Consider the following 15,778-nt stretch of genomic DNA (forward strand, 5'->3'; position numbering starts at 1 on the left):
ATTCATGAAATTGGAGCCCAAACAATCGAAAATGTGCTTAAAAATTAGGTTGATCGAATGGCCTACTGTAAAGCCAGTCGAGGCAATCATTTGAACGATATTATTTTTCATTCATAAATGACAATGTTCAATCTTCAAAATAAAAAAAAAAATTTGAAAAAATATTGATTAGTTTTTGTTTTATTGCCGATTCAAAAAGCAAATTTTACATGGCCCACCCTATACATCCAATATCAATTTAAAGTTTCAGGAAGATTGGGCTAGATCGATCACTAAATGTGAATACTTTAAATTCATTTGATCAGCTTCTCGAGTACACGTTCACGACCCACAACCCACAAGGGAAGAGTCAGAACGGGACGATGTAAGGTAGGGGGAGTACATCCATGTATAACATTTGGCTTAAATCTGTAGAGTAGAGTGGCCGGAGGTGTATATTCCAAACATCTAGAGATCTTCTTCAGTTTTCGGCTCCCCGACTACTAAGCCAAAATAAGCACAGTCTTAGCACACTGATCTCAATTATAACGGAGCACTGCCTAATAGGTAGGCACACCCAGAGGAAGGGTGTGCAAACATATGACTTCTGCAGAAGCTGTCTAGATGAAGAAGAGGAAGAGACGATCCCCCACTTTCTGTGCCATTGCCCAGATAATGACGAATGGTACTAAAACTGAATTTTTTGTTTCAACGAATTGCTAGAGCTTCTCGTCTTTCCAGTACCAGAAGGTCTCCTGTTCGTCCTTGAGCTTACAACTCTCAATCTCGGTGTGTAAACATATAACGTACTACCCTGTAAGGATTCGTAGATTTGTATACTTTGTGTACTTCGTGTTTTTGTATTTTGTTACCCCTAAGCTTTGGTTCATCCTATTCTCCGATATAGGTTTCAAATACGAGAAATCGGAGTTAAAAAACCGCTGAAAGAACCGGAAACATTCAAATTGTATTCTTGAGTAGTTTGGCTAAGACTACTAAGACTACCGAAAGGAATTTTGTGAATTACTAACTAATCAAAAAAAAAAATATAGTTTAGCGACAATCTCTAACAAATTTTTTAGTCCATTATTTCCCTTATTTTATATCGAATTTGAAACCAAACCTTTAAATTATATTACACTTACCGCCACTCCAAACACCATTCGGCAAAGTGGCCCAACCCCAACCGTGTCCCCACGGTAATGCGCAGGTCAATGCCGGCTTCGAGTCGGGCTTTTTACTCAACACAGCTACGGCGGCGTCACTCTTCACCAACGGATTCTGTACGTAGAATGTGCGATGGTGGGCCAAAGCAGGATGAGCGTTGCTGCTTCTGTGCGCCAAAACTTTGCGTTGTTTCACTTCAGACGTAGTGGCCGCTACAACAAAAGTAATAAAACAGTTATTCGTATGGGTCAGTGAATTGGTTGCATTCGAACTTACGCCGTATGCGCACCAACGGTCGACGTAGGACATTCATAAGATGCGGCTTGTCAACTACGAGTTCAATTTGTGGTGGCGGAGGCAGCTAAATAACAAAAAATGACAGAAAGGAAGGTATAAAACATATACTTCTTATGTAATGTAATGTAGTATTTGTGTGCTAATCAACTCACCGTCTTAGTTATGGCGTCAACCCATTCACTGTACCAGATAGAAAAAAAGCGGACACTTCAAATTCATATACTTAAAAATTTATTTAACAACTATTTACCTGACTTCCTGTTCCGATTTAGCTAGCATCCAATATACTTTGGAACGTTTTCTTCTCGAGCCCAACGCAATCAGCTGTGACACACTGCAACCTTCGGGCAATGGTGGGCGTCGTGGTATTTGCCCAGTCCAGTGTGCAATGGCCAGCATCTCCGGGGCCTCTTTGACTAATATCTTACCAGCTGGCGATGATCTCCCAGGTTCCTGCATTCAAGAGTTTTTTAATTTTGATTATCAGAAAAAATTCGAAGTGTAGTTAAAGTAAGTAATACAAACACATATAAGTGCCGTAAGTAACATAAAAGGTAGAAATATTGCAAAAGTAATTTTTGTTGGCATCAATCCATACTTTTTCTCTAATTTCAAACTTGAAAACCATCCAATTTTATGCCACCAGCAAAACGACAGATTCTTAAATTTTCATAAGGAAAGGATTCGCTATTGCTTGGTGGGTAGAAAATGTTTCTAATATACATACATATACACATACATTCATACATAAATACTAAGTTACATAAAGCAAATCGTTTGGGAATAAGACAAGGTGTTCACAGCATTTGCTTAAATTACAGAGGCAACGTTTCTCTACTCTCCAACAACAGCTAATAACAACAAAGCAACGGGAGTTGATGCGCTGCCTGCTGAGTTTTTCAAATACGTCAATTCGACAGGAAGCAAATGGAAGGGACAGCTGGTGAACGAGGTGAAGGCGAACAAAGCCATCAGTACAATCGCTTCTTCGCTCACTCGCCAAACTTTGAGGTAATAGGTGATTGCAACAATTGAGTAAACCCGCGATGCACAGAATGTAAAGGTTAACCGGCTGGCAAAGAATTGATTTACTTATTTATTCAGTAATGCCTACAAAAAAATTTTGCAACAAACATTTTAGAGATTAATGAAATGATTTTGAAGCAAACAATTGATTTTCTGATGGAACCGGACTTTAGGCAGCGGTTTGTTTACGAAAAAACTGAGATTTTATTGGTGAATTACGAAAAAAACAAAGTAACCTTCAGTCATGTAGCCGTCTGAACAACGAGGGATGACCAACCTTGTGATCTATCATCCTTGGTCCAAATCATCTGTGCTACAGATTTGTATTCGATAACATAAAGAAACCTTGAAAGCCTCTTGCAGTGACACATTATGTGAACTGTAATTTATTGTTTTTAGACACATACAGGGACCGGCACACAAAGTGCCAACTTCAGGCTGATGCCCGTGCATCAGCTGTCTGTTAGTTGGCTAAATGACAGTCCAGAGTATTGTTTATACGCGCTTGGAAGCATTTTGCCGAGAGTAAGCGCGAAAAAAGAAAATCAGTAATGGATTTCAAACGTAATGGTGTAAAAGCATTATATTTGGCTGGAAATTCACAACCAGCGATTGTTCGTGAGCTCGAACACCTTAAAGTAAATAAAGTTTTTGTTTATCGTACGGGCCAATAAAATGACGAAAGAACTCAAAATATCTGACCGTAGCATCCGCTGCATACTGAAAAATTATCTCAAAGTTAAGATCCAAATCTCAAGATCCAAAAGACGCATGATCTCACACCAAAGCAGCAACAAGTCAGACTTGATAGAGCGAAGGAGTTGCTTCGCTTGGTCGAAAGCGGACAATTTCCGAAAATTGTGTTTTCTGTTTGTGAGTCATCAATTGGTCATCAGGAGGTAGCATCCGCCACAGGTAATGGTTTGGGCCGCTGTAACCGCAGATGGGCGCTCTCCAATCGTTTTTATCGAGCCTGGGGTCAAGGTTAATGCGAAATATTATCGGAAAAATATTCTGTAGGTTGCTTTGAAGCCGTGGGCAGACCAACATTTCGGTGACAGACCATGGACGTTTCAAAAGGACTCGACACCGTCTCACAAAGCTCGAGTGAACCAAGAATGGCTAAAAAACAACGTTCCGAACTTCATAACGTCCACACAACGGTTTTCAAATTCTCTAGACGTGAATCCGATAAATGATTCTCTTTGGGCTAGAAAAACAATACTTTAGCATAAAGTTTTGGCGCAAATGGCTTGAAACTATTTTATGGTCGATCTTTAGTTCCTGGGCGATACTAAGATTACTGACATACCGGTAAATTTCGATTACTTCTATGACTTTATCGACATTTCCTTTGACATCAAAATGCCAGAACGGAATCGATAAAAGCAATATTGCACGTAATTAGCTGTTACAGTATCGGCACTATAATCACTATTCATAATTGCAGCGGCCTGGCTTGCATTTTCACCTTTATCAAAGAAAAACTGTAAAATGTTCCGAATTTCATTTGTTGACTTCCATTGCTAACACCCTGTAAGTCACAATTAGATGGAACAAACAAAAAACAGCAAATAAATTTTTAGTGTGAAATATCCCCTTGACAACGATCACAAACTTCAAATTGTTTTGTCGATACTTTACGAGATATCGGACACTACAGCTATCTACCGAGAAAATAATGGTATTCTTTTTCCCCAAACTAATATAATAATTAGAATATAAATAATGTATAATATAATTTTCTAAATTTTCATTCATGCATTATTTACAAATTTACCGATTACTCGGGTAGTTTTCATAACTTTTCTTTGCACTTACCGTAAACCAAGCCATTGTCGAATCATCGTACAGCACAACCCATTCCTCGGCCCAACGATTCCATAGCAGTTGTTCTATACAAATTGAAAAACGAGATAATTAAATTAGAAATAAGAGCTAAGCATAGTGCAATGATGCAAAGCGTGTCAGGTAGCAATGCCACTCATTTTCAATACGCAGGCTTGGCAGTTAAGCAGTATTTTTTTCAGTTTCTCTTCTCTATTTTTCTGCCTCAACTTTCAAAAAATAGGGGGATCGAAAAGTAATGCCGTTTCTGCGCATGCCAATGTTTCTTACTATTTATGAGTTCAAAGCGTAGTTGAAAGTAATGCCAAAGGCATTGCAAAGTTAAAGTGATTTGTTTAGTTGTGAAGTTTTAAAGTTTTGAAGTTTCACAAGGGTAGTAATACAACAGTTGCTACCTAAAACATTTGCGAAGTTTATCCCAGTGCCTTAGATGTTCGTAAATGTCAAAAGTGGTTTTCTAAGTTCGGATCGGATAATTTCGATCTTTCCGACTCACATCGATCAGAAAGACCAACAATTTAAGGGCGAAATTGAAAGCAAATCTGTGTTAAACAATCGAGGAGCTGCCAAATTTTCTTGAAACAACCTTTATCGCCCACCCAAGAACATTTGCAACAAATTAGTAAAACACACAGGGCAGGTGTTTAAGTTCCGCATAATCTGTCTGAAGAAAACACCGATCCGTGGCAAGCAACTTATTGCTTTAATAGTACAATACAGAAACGTTTTTAGATTGCTTGGTCATTGCAGATGAAGAATTTATCCTTTATGTTAATCCAAAGCCCGAAAGGGAGTAGCTCTCTCCGAGTGAACCACTACGAAGGGCTTCAAAGCTAGGTTTACATCCGAAAAAGGGGCGTTTTGTGTCTTTAGTGAGGTATTCCTGGAATTGTACATTTGGAAGTGCTTAAATCTGGAGAAAGTGTTAATGCAGACCTTAATTGTGGGCAAATCAATCCTTGATTGAAAAGTATTCATCGATTATCAATAGAAAAGCGTTATTCTGCAATACTCACTCATCCACCAAACTTATTCCGTTCACAGCATCACTTTTTAACAAGCAAACAAAAAAATGCCATCTTCAGATAATTTATTGCAAAGCCAATAGGTTTTTGTAGAAAAATTTGAAATTGAAAATTTGCACACTAAATGGCAAAAAGTTGTTGCTAACGAGGGTTATAACATCATTGATTAAGAAGAAAATCTGTAAGAAATTTATTTATTCGAATTTACCGAATGGATACAATTGCTCCGGCTTGGAAAGTATTCAATGCGGTACCAGCTAGTCGCAGCAGAAAAAGATGAATACCTCCTTGGCATTGGGAACATCAGGTGGAGAGAGACTTGGCTTCACTTGGTGTTTCCAACTGGCGCCGGTTATCACGCCAATCAAGAAGAAATCGTACCACAGTCTAATGTTTCATCTATGAGATTTAACGGTGGTGAATGCGCAGCTTTTATATAAGAGATATTTTTCAACGCATTCTATGATCGCCAAGCGTAAATATTCTTCATTGGAATTTACATCGGGTATTGCATTTTGTTTATGGGAGGAGCACAAAGGAACTCGTGCGAAAAGAGGAGGTCCTGTTTCAACTTATGTAGATAAGCAATTAGAGGAAAAAAAGGTAATCGAACGCAATACTTGCAGTAAAAAACGTGCGAAAAGATGAAGTATCACATTAGCCAATTTTTTCGGACAACAGAGGGCGCTGCAAAAAGCCGTGGTGTAAAGGAGTTCCAAAAGTAAAATGTTCTAAATTCAACGTATATCTACGTTTTATGCCAAACGCAAAATGTTTTATGGAATTTCGCACTTGCGGATTTATGCACAGGAGAGGAAACATTGTAAGCCGTTATTACTTCAAAGTTACAAATTGAATTAGTGGTAATAAAGTTTTTTAAACTGTTAAATATTTTGTTTAATTGGAATATATATATATAATATAGTATATATAATTGGCGCGTACACCCTTTTTTTTGGGTGTTTGGCCGAGCTCCTCCTTCTATTTGTGGTGTGCGTCCTGTTGTTGGTTCACAAATCGAGAGATCTACAATTTTAAGCCGACTCCGAACAACAGATATTTTTATGAGGAGCTTTTTCATGGCAGAAATACACTCGGAGGTTTGCCATTGCCTGCCGAGGGATTAGAATACATATAGGTTTATACTAATAGACTTTCCGTTTCATAAATTTTTTATATTTATTTTATACTATTTTTATATTTAAACAACAATTCAGCGCATAGAGTGATAAGGTGTTAGGGGTAGTCAGAATTTTCAAAAAATTCAGTAGTTTCTTAAAAATTTTGTGTGAAAATTTGAAGTAAATACCTTTCGACTTATTCAACAATTAACAAAGGGCGAATAACTCTCAAACTTAACTTTCTCAAAACTATGTTTTTTGAACTGGTGATCACTGTAACTTAAAAACCGCTTGGTAGATTTCAATAAAATGTACCTATACTGCTTTTGAAAAACATAAAAAACTCCTGCCTGATCGAAAGAGTTTTTTTCAAAAATTTCAATTCAAATTATTTCAAAATAATTAATAATCTTTTTGTCGAAAATCTGAATAATATTTACTGAGGCCGCCATATTGTTAATTAAAAAAAAAGAAACCTTCGATCAGGCACAAGAATATCTATTAATTAAACTTATTGCTCTTGTCCGATTGATTTTAGATGAATCTCCAAGGACTGGTGATGATCACCGGGAGAAACGGGCTCCACACAAAAGCGATAACTTTTACAATTACTAATTTTTTGTTTTTGAAATTTTGCTAAAGTCAAGCCGAAACATGATGTATTAATGCTATGTTTTTATTTTTGTAACATAAAGCAACTGACTAGCAAAAAAAAAGATTATTGAAAATCATCATTTCTTCGGCCCTCTGACTACCCCCAACCCGTTAAGGATCCGACTGTTTGTAAGAGCTATAGCGATTTTTGTCTTATCAATATCAGGCACTATTGATATTCCACTGTACGTTGAACTTTTTTATTAATTTTTTTTTTTAATGAAAATAATATTTTTTAATAAAAATCATATTTTTAAACGAGTATTTTACAAATTTAGAAATTCTTGTCATTGACTTCCAACTTTGAAGGTCAACCACTGGTGCTTAATAAAAAAAGCATAAATGTAATTCTGAATTTTCAAGTATTTTGCATGTTGGAGACATTTGTACATACGTTTGCAATCAGCCACCCACTACCGCCCCTCATCTTTGCGAGCGTATAGCCCGCACTTGAGGGAAAAGTAAAATTATGAAACGGCAGAAGTGGGCACTTCATTCATTCATATAAATATACACACACATACAAGTGTGCACATGAACACTTGTGAGTTAGTATTTATGTACATACATACATATGTACATGCATATGTGCATATGTGCATATGTATGCACAAACGTATATAAATTCGTTAATGTGGCAAATGCCTTTTTGCGCCAGCGAAATTCTTGAAAATTTAAACGCGCTTACAAATGTAATCTGCACCATCATCATCACCGCCAACACCGCCATCACCACCATTAGCATCAGCAGCAGCATCAGTGGTAATGGCAGTCGAAGCAGAGACAACAACAAGAAAACCTACTAATGCCATCATCATCCACAAGAACAGCACCACAGACACCAACACCAATAGCACAAGCAACAATGCGCCATCTGCTATTTACTACAAGCAGGCGACCCTTAAAAGCCTTCACCAAATCACACATCCTCATCAACGAGGCAAAGAGTGTAAGCAACTGCGGCTATGCGCCGCGCCGCTTGCCCCATGGGGCTGCCACTTAGTGTGCGCTTTGTGCCATTGTTTGTGCGCGTCGGAAGGAAGGAATTGCTGCGTCATGTCAATGTGTATTGCACTTATGCTGATTTAGCAAATTGTCGCAAAATCCTGCGAAATTGTGTATAATACCAAAAAAAAATGTATATTTATGGTTGTATGTCGCATGTACTTACGCATACAGACATGTGATTGGTAATTTTAGTTTGGCAATGTCGGAAAGCATCAGTTGGCAAAGCGAATCGACAAAGCCCTTCACTGGCGCTCATATGTACATATGTATGTATGTACACATATTGTCATTAAGGTACCATTAGGTCATGAATCGGTTGATGTGCTAAAGTATTGTTGCTGTTTCTTCCGCACCTCATTAATATTCCGTGTCACCACAAGTGGCAGAAGTGTTTTCACCAAAAGTGGTTTTCAATTTTTGATTATCAATTTGATTAATTTAGCAACTGCGTAGTGCTTCTCTCAGAAAGTGGTTGCGTTCAGAGGCTTGCCTATGTTAAGTGTGCAATGAAGTCTGTAATTTAAAATTAATTTTCTATGGCAAAATAGCCGATGCTTATTCGCCTCTTTCGCATTAAATCTACAAATGCCTTTTCACTCACAGAAGACTCCACCTTTAGTTACTCACTTTTGTATCGCAACAAGTAGCCTCCTTTGATCTGTTTCCCAACAGTACCTGAAAATGAAGAAGACAATTATTAGAGAAAAATAATTAATGTGTATATTATATAATCATATTTATAGTCAATGCCATAAACCGATTGTTAGAAATGGTGGCTACTAAAACCTTCAGCTAAATTGTATATAAAATAAGTTTAGAGATTGTTTTACAAGATGAACACTTTTTATTGCAATTTACTTCTCCCTACATCTCTAAATATACATATGTGTGCATGTAGTAGTAGTAGTATTTATTACAAATATATGAAAAATATACAAAATTCTATTTCTTATTTTAGTATTAAGTAAAAAAATGTTTACAATAATTTGACGACAATGGCATGAGCTGTCTGTCGATTTATTTTTCGTGCAAAACAAAAAACAAAGGGGAATGATGTGCATTTTATGGCAGATCCTTAATAGGACATGAAGCCTCCCACCTCTCTTTTCGTTAACCCCAACTGGAGACTGAGTATTCAACCACAGTGGAAGGAAGGGGAACAAAGGAAGTAGGTGCTCAGGTACTCCTAGAGGGGATTTTCGAGCACAAGGCTGACAACCTAGTCCTGCAACAAAAAAAAACATAAACTTTTGTTATGGAAGCAAAAACTAAGCCTCGGATAAAAAACGGAAAACTATGCCGACGACCCGGATCTCGAAAAAATGACTATGAGGATTTAAAATTATTTACTTGGAATGTTTGCACTTTATACCAGCAGTTGAACCTTACAAAGCGAGTATCCTGGCAGTACAAGAAGTTAGATGGAAAGAAACTGGAACTATAGACAATCCAAAATATGATTTTACTACAGCTGCAATCCAAAGCAACATATCTTCGGAACTCTTCGTGTCTTTGACAAAACCCGACAAAATGTAATAGATTTTCAAGCCATCAACGAAAGATTATGCACCATCCGGATAACGTCTAAGTTTTACAACATAAGCGTAATAAATGGCCACTTTCCAACCGAATAGGAATCAGATGAGGAAAGAGAAGCTTTCTATGGCACGCTGGATCACATACATGAGGCGTGTCCTAATCATGACATGAAAATCATTATTGGTGATATAAACGCAAAAGCGGGAAGAAAAGAAATATACAGGAAGCATGCCGGCATACACAGTCTGCACAATACCAGTAATGACAAAGGCATTAATTTTTCTGAAACAAAAAACATGGTCATTGGCAGCACAATTATTGAAAGACGGAACATACACAAAATTACATGGGTCTCACCAGATGGCAAAACGATGAACCAGATCGACCATGTACTAGTTAATTCAAGATATAAATCCAGCCTCCTTCAGGTGAGAAGCTTAGCTTTACTTGCCACCTGAATACGCGTTTGGAAACCCTAGACTATCCAGATATAGACAAAAAATTTCAGAAACATCTTGACGAAAGTCTTTACGAAGTGAGCTGCTCTGAAGACATAGATGAAGTTTGGAGAAGTATGATATAAGCGAAAACATAAAGGTTGCAGCTACAAAAATGTTGGGAAAATCAGAGAACAAACGAAAAACTTCCTGGTTCAACGAAGAATGCAAAATGACTACAGAAAAAAAGAACAATGCGCGTAAAGCAATGATAAGCCGCCAAACGCGGCAATCTACAGAAATGTATGATAACTTAAGACGCTGGGAGAAGAAACTGCATAGGAAAAAAGAGAATATTTAATAAGGAAAAGTTTCAGCAACTGGAAGCAGACGTCAACTGCCATAATTCACTAAAATTTTTTAAAGGCGAACAAAGACGTGAGTTTAACCCATACTACTAAAAAATGAAGATGATTCACTCTTAACGGAAAAAAAACCATAACCACAGTTAAAGTCCTCAGAAATGGTGGAAGAACTTACTTTCCACGAGTTCATTGCGGCTATTAAAGCCCAAAAAACAACAAATCCTTTGGTTTGGACGAGATCCCAGGAGAGCTCTTTAAACACATGAGTAATAAAAACCTCCTTACCATATATCAGTTGGTTTGAAAAATCTGAAATGAAGAACGCATGCCAAAGATGTGGAAAATTAGACGAATTTGTCCTCTACGCTAAAAAGGAGATATGTTGATCTGTGATACTTGCCATCCCATAACTCTTTTGAACAGCATCTACAAAATATTTTCAAACATTCTAAGCGCTAGACTTAAACCGCATGCTAAACGCAACATTGGTAGCTACCAAGCAGGTTTTCAAGAGGGAAGATCAACGATTGACCAAATTTTCGTACTAAGACAGATTCTAGAAAACTCTCGCGAATACGACATGTCGAGATTTCATCTTTTCATAGACTTCAAAGACAGAATTCGGTATTCCTGATAAATTAATACGTTTAACACGCTCGACCATGCAGAATGTAAGGAATGTAGTAAGAGTTAAGAACAATCTGTCGCGAGAGTTCTCCACCCTGAACGGCCTTCGGCAAGGGGATGGGCTCTCATGTCTCCTCCTTAATATTGTCTTTGAAAAGGTTATCAGGGACTCAGCCGTAAACACAAAGGGAGCTATTTTGTTTAAATTGGTTCAATCGCTGGGTTACGCGAACGACATAGACATTATCGCATCTTCGGTGCCGAGTTTGAAAGAAATCTTCGCAAGTCAAAAAAAAACCAAAACTAAACTTTCGAAATAGTAAGGAATTATTAATCATGACAACAAAGTTTCTGCAGAAATCGGCCACAGAATCCTTATGGCCAACAGCTGCTATTTTTCGTTGTGTCAACAACAGAAAAACAAAGATTTCATTGTATCATATAATTATATATGTATATATAATATAATTGGCGCGTACACGCTTTTTGGGTGTTTGGCCGAGCTCCTCCTCCTATTTGTGGTGTGCGTCTTGATGTTGTTCCACAAATGGAGGGACCGTCAGTTTCTAGCCGACTCCGAACGGCAGATATTTTTGTGAGGAGCTTTTTCATGGCAGAAATACACTCGGAGGTTTGCCATTGCCTGTCGAGGGGCGACCGCTACACTTCTTCTTAATTTTGATGTTTTACCGAGATTCGAACCTACGTTCTCTCTGTAATGCCGAATGGTAGTCACGCACCAAACTATTCGGCTACGGCGGCCGTTTTATAATTTCCATCTTGCTATACGGTAGTGAAACGTGGACAATCAGAGATGCAGATAAATAGAAGCTGCTGATTTTCGAGAGGAGAGTTTTGCGAAAAAAAATTTGACGCGATATGCGATAAAGGTGAGTGATGGAAGCGCTACAATTATGTACTCGAAAAACTATACACGGATTACCCACCTCTACAAATACTCTTCGGTAACTACATAGACAGAGAAGAAGGGCCCGCCTGTCGCTTAGAGGGATAGAAGATGTAGAAGAACACGCAGGCTTATTAGGATTTCGGGCATGGAGGACACAGGCATGAAACCTAGATAATTGGAGGCATATGCTACAGCAGGCGAAGACCCGACCAGGGTTGTTCAGCCATCAATGATGATGATGGAAGCCGTTTATTAAGTAATCTCTGAATCTAAGGGCATATTTAATAAACCGCAAAGTCTATCCCAATGATAATTTCCCCCATTGAGAATTTCAATCAGTTGTGAATTATTTAATGTAAATTTTCCGAAAAAGACTTTACGGCGGCCGCCGTAGCCGAATGGGTTGGTGCGTGACTACCATTCGCAATTCACAGAGAGAACGTCGGTTCGAATCTCGGTGAAACACCAAAATTAAGAAAAAAAAAAAACATTTTTCTAATAGCGGTCGCTCCTCGGCAGGTATTATATATACAGGTATATATATGATACAATACAAACAACTCAATAAGCCGTTCTCGAGTATAGTCTGGCATCTTCTTCATACTTTGAACCAGCTTTTCTGCGTAGCTCGTCGACAAACAGGACTGGATTTTTCGAACTTGACGCACGAGTTGCTTTAAATCATGGACTGGTCTTCCTGCAAGATGCGTTTTCATAATTCTTGGTTTTGATGATGTGGGACAGTAGAATATGTTCGCCTCCTTCAGTCGACGTTCGATGGTGTTGATACTCACATCTATTCCCTTTTTTGCAGGAACTGATCGTGCTCGGCGTAGTCACAAAGAAGGATCCCGCTTAAAAATTTGGACGATCACTTTATCCCTGCTTTTTTGTTGTTACTCGTCCCAAACCGCGCACAGTGGGAGAAATGGTCAATCTAGCGGCGCTTTAGCAAATTTTTAATTTCAGAATTCTCCAAATTGTGTTTGTTTTATTGAACATTTATTTCCTAACGGGGTCTTTTCTGGTTTCGTTTTGTTTTTGTTCCAAATATTTGCATATCTGTGAGCTTTCGAATTTAACACATGTTTTAACAAGTGCAATAATTACTATTTACCTATTTTTAAGTGCAATTTTGTTGAACTTAAAAACTTAAATGTAAAATTTTTTAATAAGATTTGCGACTTAATTATTATAATTTGGTATGTGTTAAATAAAAAAAAAGTCATTGTGGTCTGTTAATATATGTTTTAGATCTTTACACTGGAAAAAGAAATTGTCCTATATCAAAGAGTTTTTATATATGTAATCCAATGTTCCGTAGAAAATAAGTGTGGTGGAATCGATGGGATTCGATTCAATGTTTGTATAATTTGTTAAAATATGTTGTGGTCTACGCCTTGTCAAAAAATTGGCTGCAAGTATTTGCAAGTTACTGATTTTTTCCTTTTTTAGATACTATGGCAGAGTCTAAACGCACCCTTTTTTTAATATGGCACAGTGAACCAGTACCAACAAAAAAATTTCTAATTGTTGAAAATCATATACAATATTTTCTAACGTCATTGATCGCTCAAAGTATTGGGAAGAGCAAACTCGCAAAATTCAAATACAATTAAGAAATTTCATAAGCAAACTTGTAGAAAAGTGGAAAGGATGTCTTGGGGTTATGTCAGTGTTCGAAGAGCGAAATAAGAAATGGTTGGATGAAAATATAATTTTTTCTAAGCCAACTGTTGATCACCGTATACAAAAAACTTTTTCAGAGTGTACAATGAAAACTAAAAAAAAAAAAATTCCATCAATTGTTAACGAAACACCTAACCAAGGGTTAATGGTAGCGGCAAGCGTAAGTCTTTACAAAGCTGGAAAAAGAAATGCTTCACAGGTTGTTTTAAAATTGTTTGCAGAAAGTTCGACTGCTTCGAAAATGCTTAAGTCTGTAAACTCTGAACAAAAAACCCCAATTCCGTATACACCTGAGGAAGCTTTATCTCTTTATATAGATGGCGGATACTCAAAAAGGTCGTACAAAATAATGCAATATGGTACCAAAGAACGAAACTGCAATATTTATCCAAGCTACGATATTTTACTTAAGGCTAAAACAGAGTGTTACCCCAGTGACATACACGTAACTGAACTTTCAGCGGAAGTTGCCCTGCAAAGTCTCGTAGACCATACTGTTGCACGTATAGTACAAGGATTTTCAAAATCTTTTGAAGGTGTTTTGACTGTAGGCAATATTAATGACAGCATAAAAGCAATATTTAAATGGAGCTGTGACGGCAGCAGTGGTCACTCCACTTACCGTCAACGTTTTAGTGCTTCTGATTGGGAAATAACTGATGAGTATTTATTTGCTGTATGTATTGTGTCTTTACAAATTAAAAAAGAAGACGCTGTTCTATGGCAAAATAACAGGCCTTTTTCAACTCGGTTCTGCAGACCCATTAAAATAATTTTTGAAAAAGAGTCAGCGGAGTTAGCTAAGGTTGAGATAGATAATATTAAAAGGCAAATTGTAAGCATTGTTCCGACAAAGTTGAGTTTTTTCGAAGTAGTACATGAATTCCATTTAAGGGAGGGGTCTAGGGTTTGACTTTCAAAAAATCGATTTTTTGGAAATAGCTTTTTCTTATAGTAAATCATCTCAAAAATATTGTCCCAAAATTTCAGCTCAATCGGAGCAAAACTTTTGGAGTTATAGACGTTTTTGTCCCCACTCCTCTGCGACAGCTGCGAGCGTTTGGAGCGGAGCGTTACGTTTTTCTCGAAACCACTTTTTCAAAGTCCGTGACTATTAGAACGTCAACAATATTTAACCGATCCTTTTCAAATTTGGTATACAACTTCTATATATAAAATACCTCCCCCCACTGAGAGATTTTTCACTTTTTTGTTTTACATTAAGGGCGGTTTCCACTTATACAGCGAAAAAAATCAGTGAAAATCGCACTTTTTGCTTCAAAAACGCGCTGGCAACGTAAAAATGAAAAAAAAAAAATCGGAGCCAGTGGAAGGGGAGGTTTTGGTGATAATTTAACCAAATAATTCTGTTTTTTTTATTTCAGGTGATTCTACAACTAGATACGATAGTCACCGCAAATCACCTTTTGGAAAAGGCGTTTTCGGAAAAGTTACCTCACCGGCTTATTTCCCGATATTTTCTTACAAAAATTTAGTACAATATTATTGAAATGATGCTTTATAATGTACAAAAAGTTTAAATACATTTTCACTATTCATATCTCTAAAGCAAAGTCTCAAAAATTCATTAAGAAAAATGCTCAAACCCTAGACCCCTCCCTTAACAATGATTGATGGGAAAGTTTTTAACACTTTAGCGGGCTCATCATCGCTGGCCTGTGGAATTTGTGGAGCAACACCAAAATTGATGAATAATCTAAATAATGTTCAATTGAGACAACCACAGGAGCACTTGTATGAGTACGGATTGTCAACACTTCATGCTTGGGTACGGTGCTTTGAGAGTATAATTCATATCGCCTATAGAATACCCATACAAAATTGGCAAATTCGTGAAGAAAATAAAGAAATCGCTCAGCATACCAAAAGAAAGATTCAACTTGAGCTAAAAGAAAAAAATGGGTATATTGGTGGACATTCCCACGAAAGGATCAGACAATACAAACACTGGGAATACTGCAAGAATATTTTTCCAGCATCCAATTTCAGATAATACATTAACTGGCGTAAAAAGGCTTATAAAAAGGCTTGGTATAATTTTGCGTACTATGGCATGTAGGTATGC

The 15,778-nt window shown here is 37.3% G+C and overlaps 1 protein-coding gene across 1 annotated transcript in view; it reads right to left on the minus strand.

The window, feature by feature from the left end:
- Positions 1-15,778, minus strand: part of LOC128855270 (uncharacterized) — a 47,603-nt gene that overhangs the window by 9,785 nt on the left and 22,040 nt on the right. Inside the window, exons 2-7 of the mRNA XM_054090019.1 lie at positions 8,753-8,800; positions 4,291-4,364; positions 1,694-1,896; positions 1,596-1,623; positions 1,423-1,507; positions 1,125-1,358 (exon numbers count right to left, since the gene is read on the minus strand). Of these exons, the coding sequence (XP_053945994.1) occupies positions 1,125-1,358; positions 1,423-1,507; positions 1,596-1,623; positions 1,694-1,896; positions 4,291-4,364; positions 8,753-8,800 (672 nt within the window). The remainder of the gene's footprint in view (positions 1-1,124; positions 1,359-1,422; positions 1,508-1,595; positions 1,624-1,693; positions 1,897-4,290; positions 4,365-8,752; positions 8,801-15,778) is intronic.

Source organism: Anastrepha ludens, chromosome 2, assembly GCF_028408465.1.
Source record: "Anastrepha ludens isolate Willacy chromosome 2, idAnaLude1.1, whole genome shotgun sequence".
NCBI classification, from domain to species: Eukaryota; Metazoa; Arthropoda; class Insecta; order Diptera; family Tephritidae; genus Anastrepha; species Anastrepha ludens.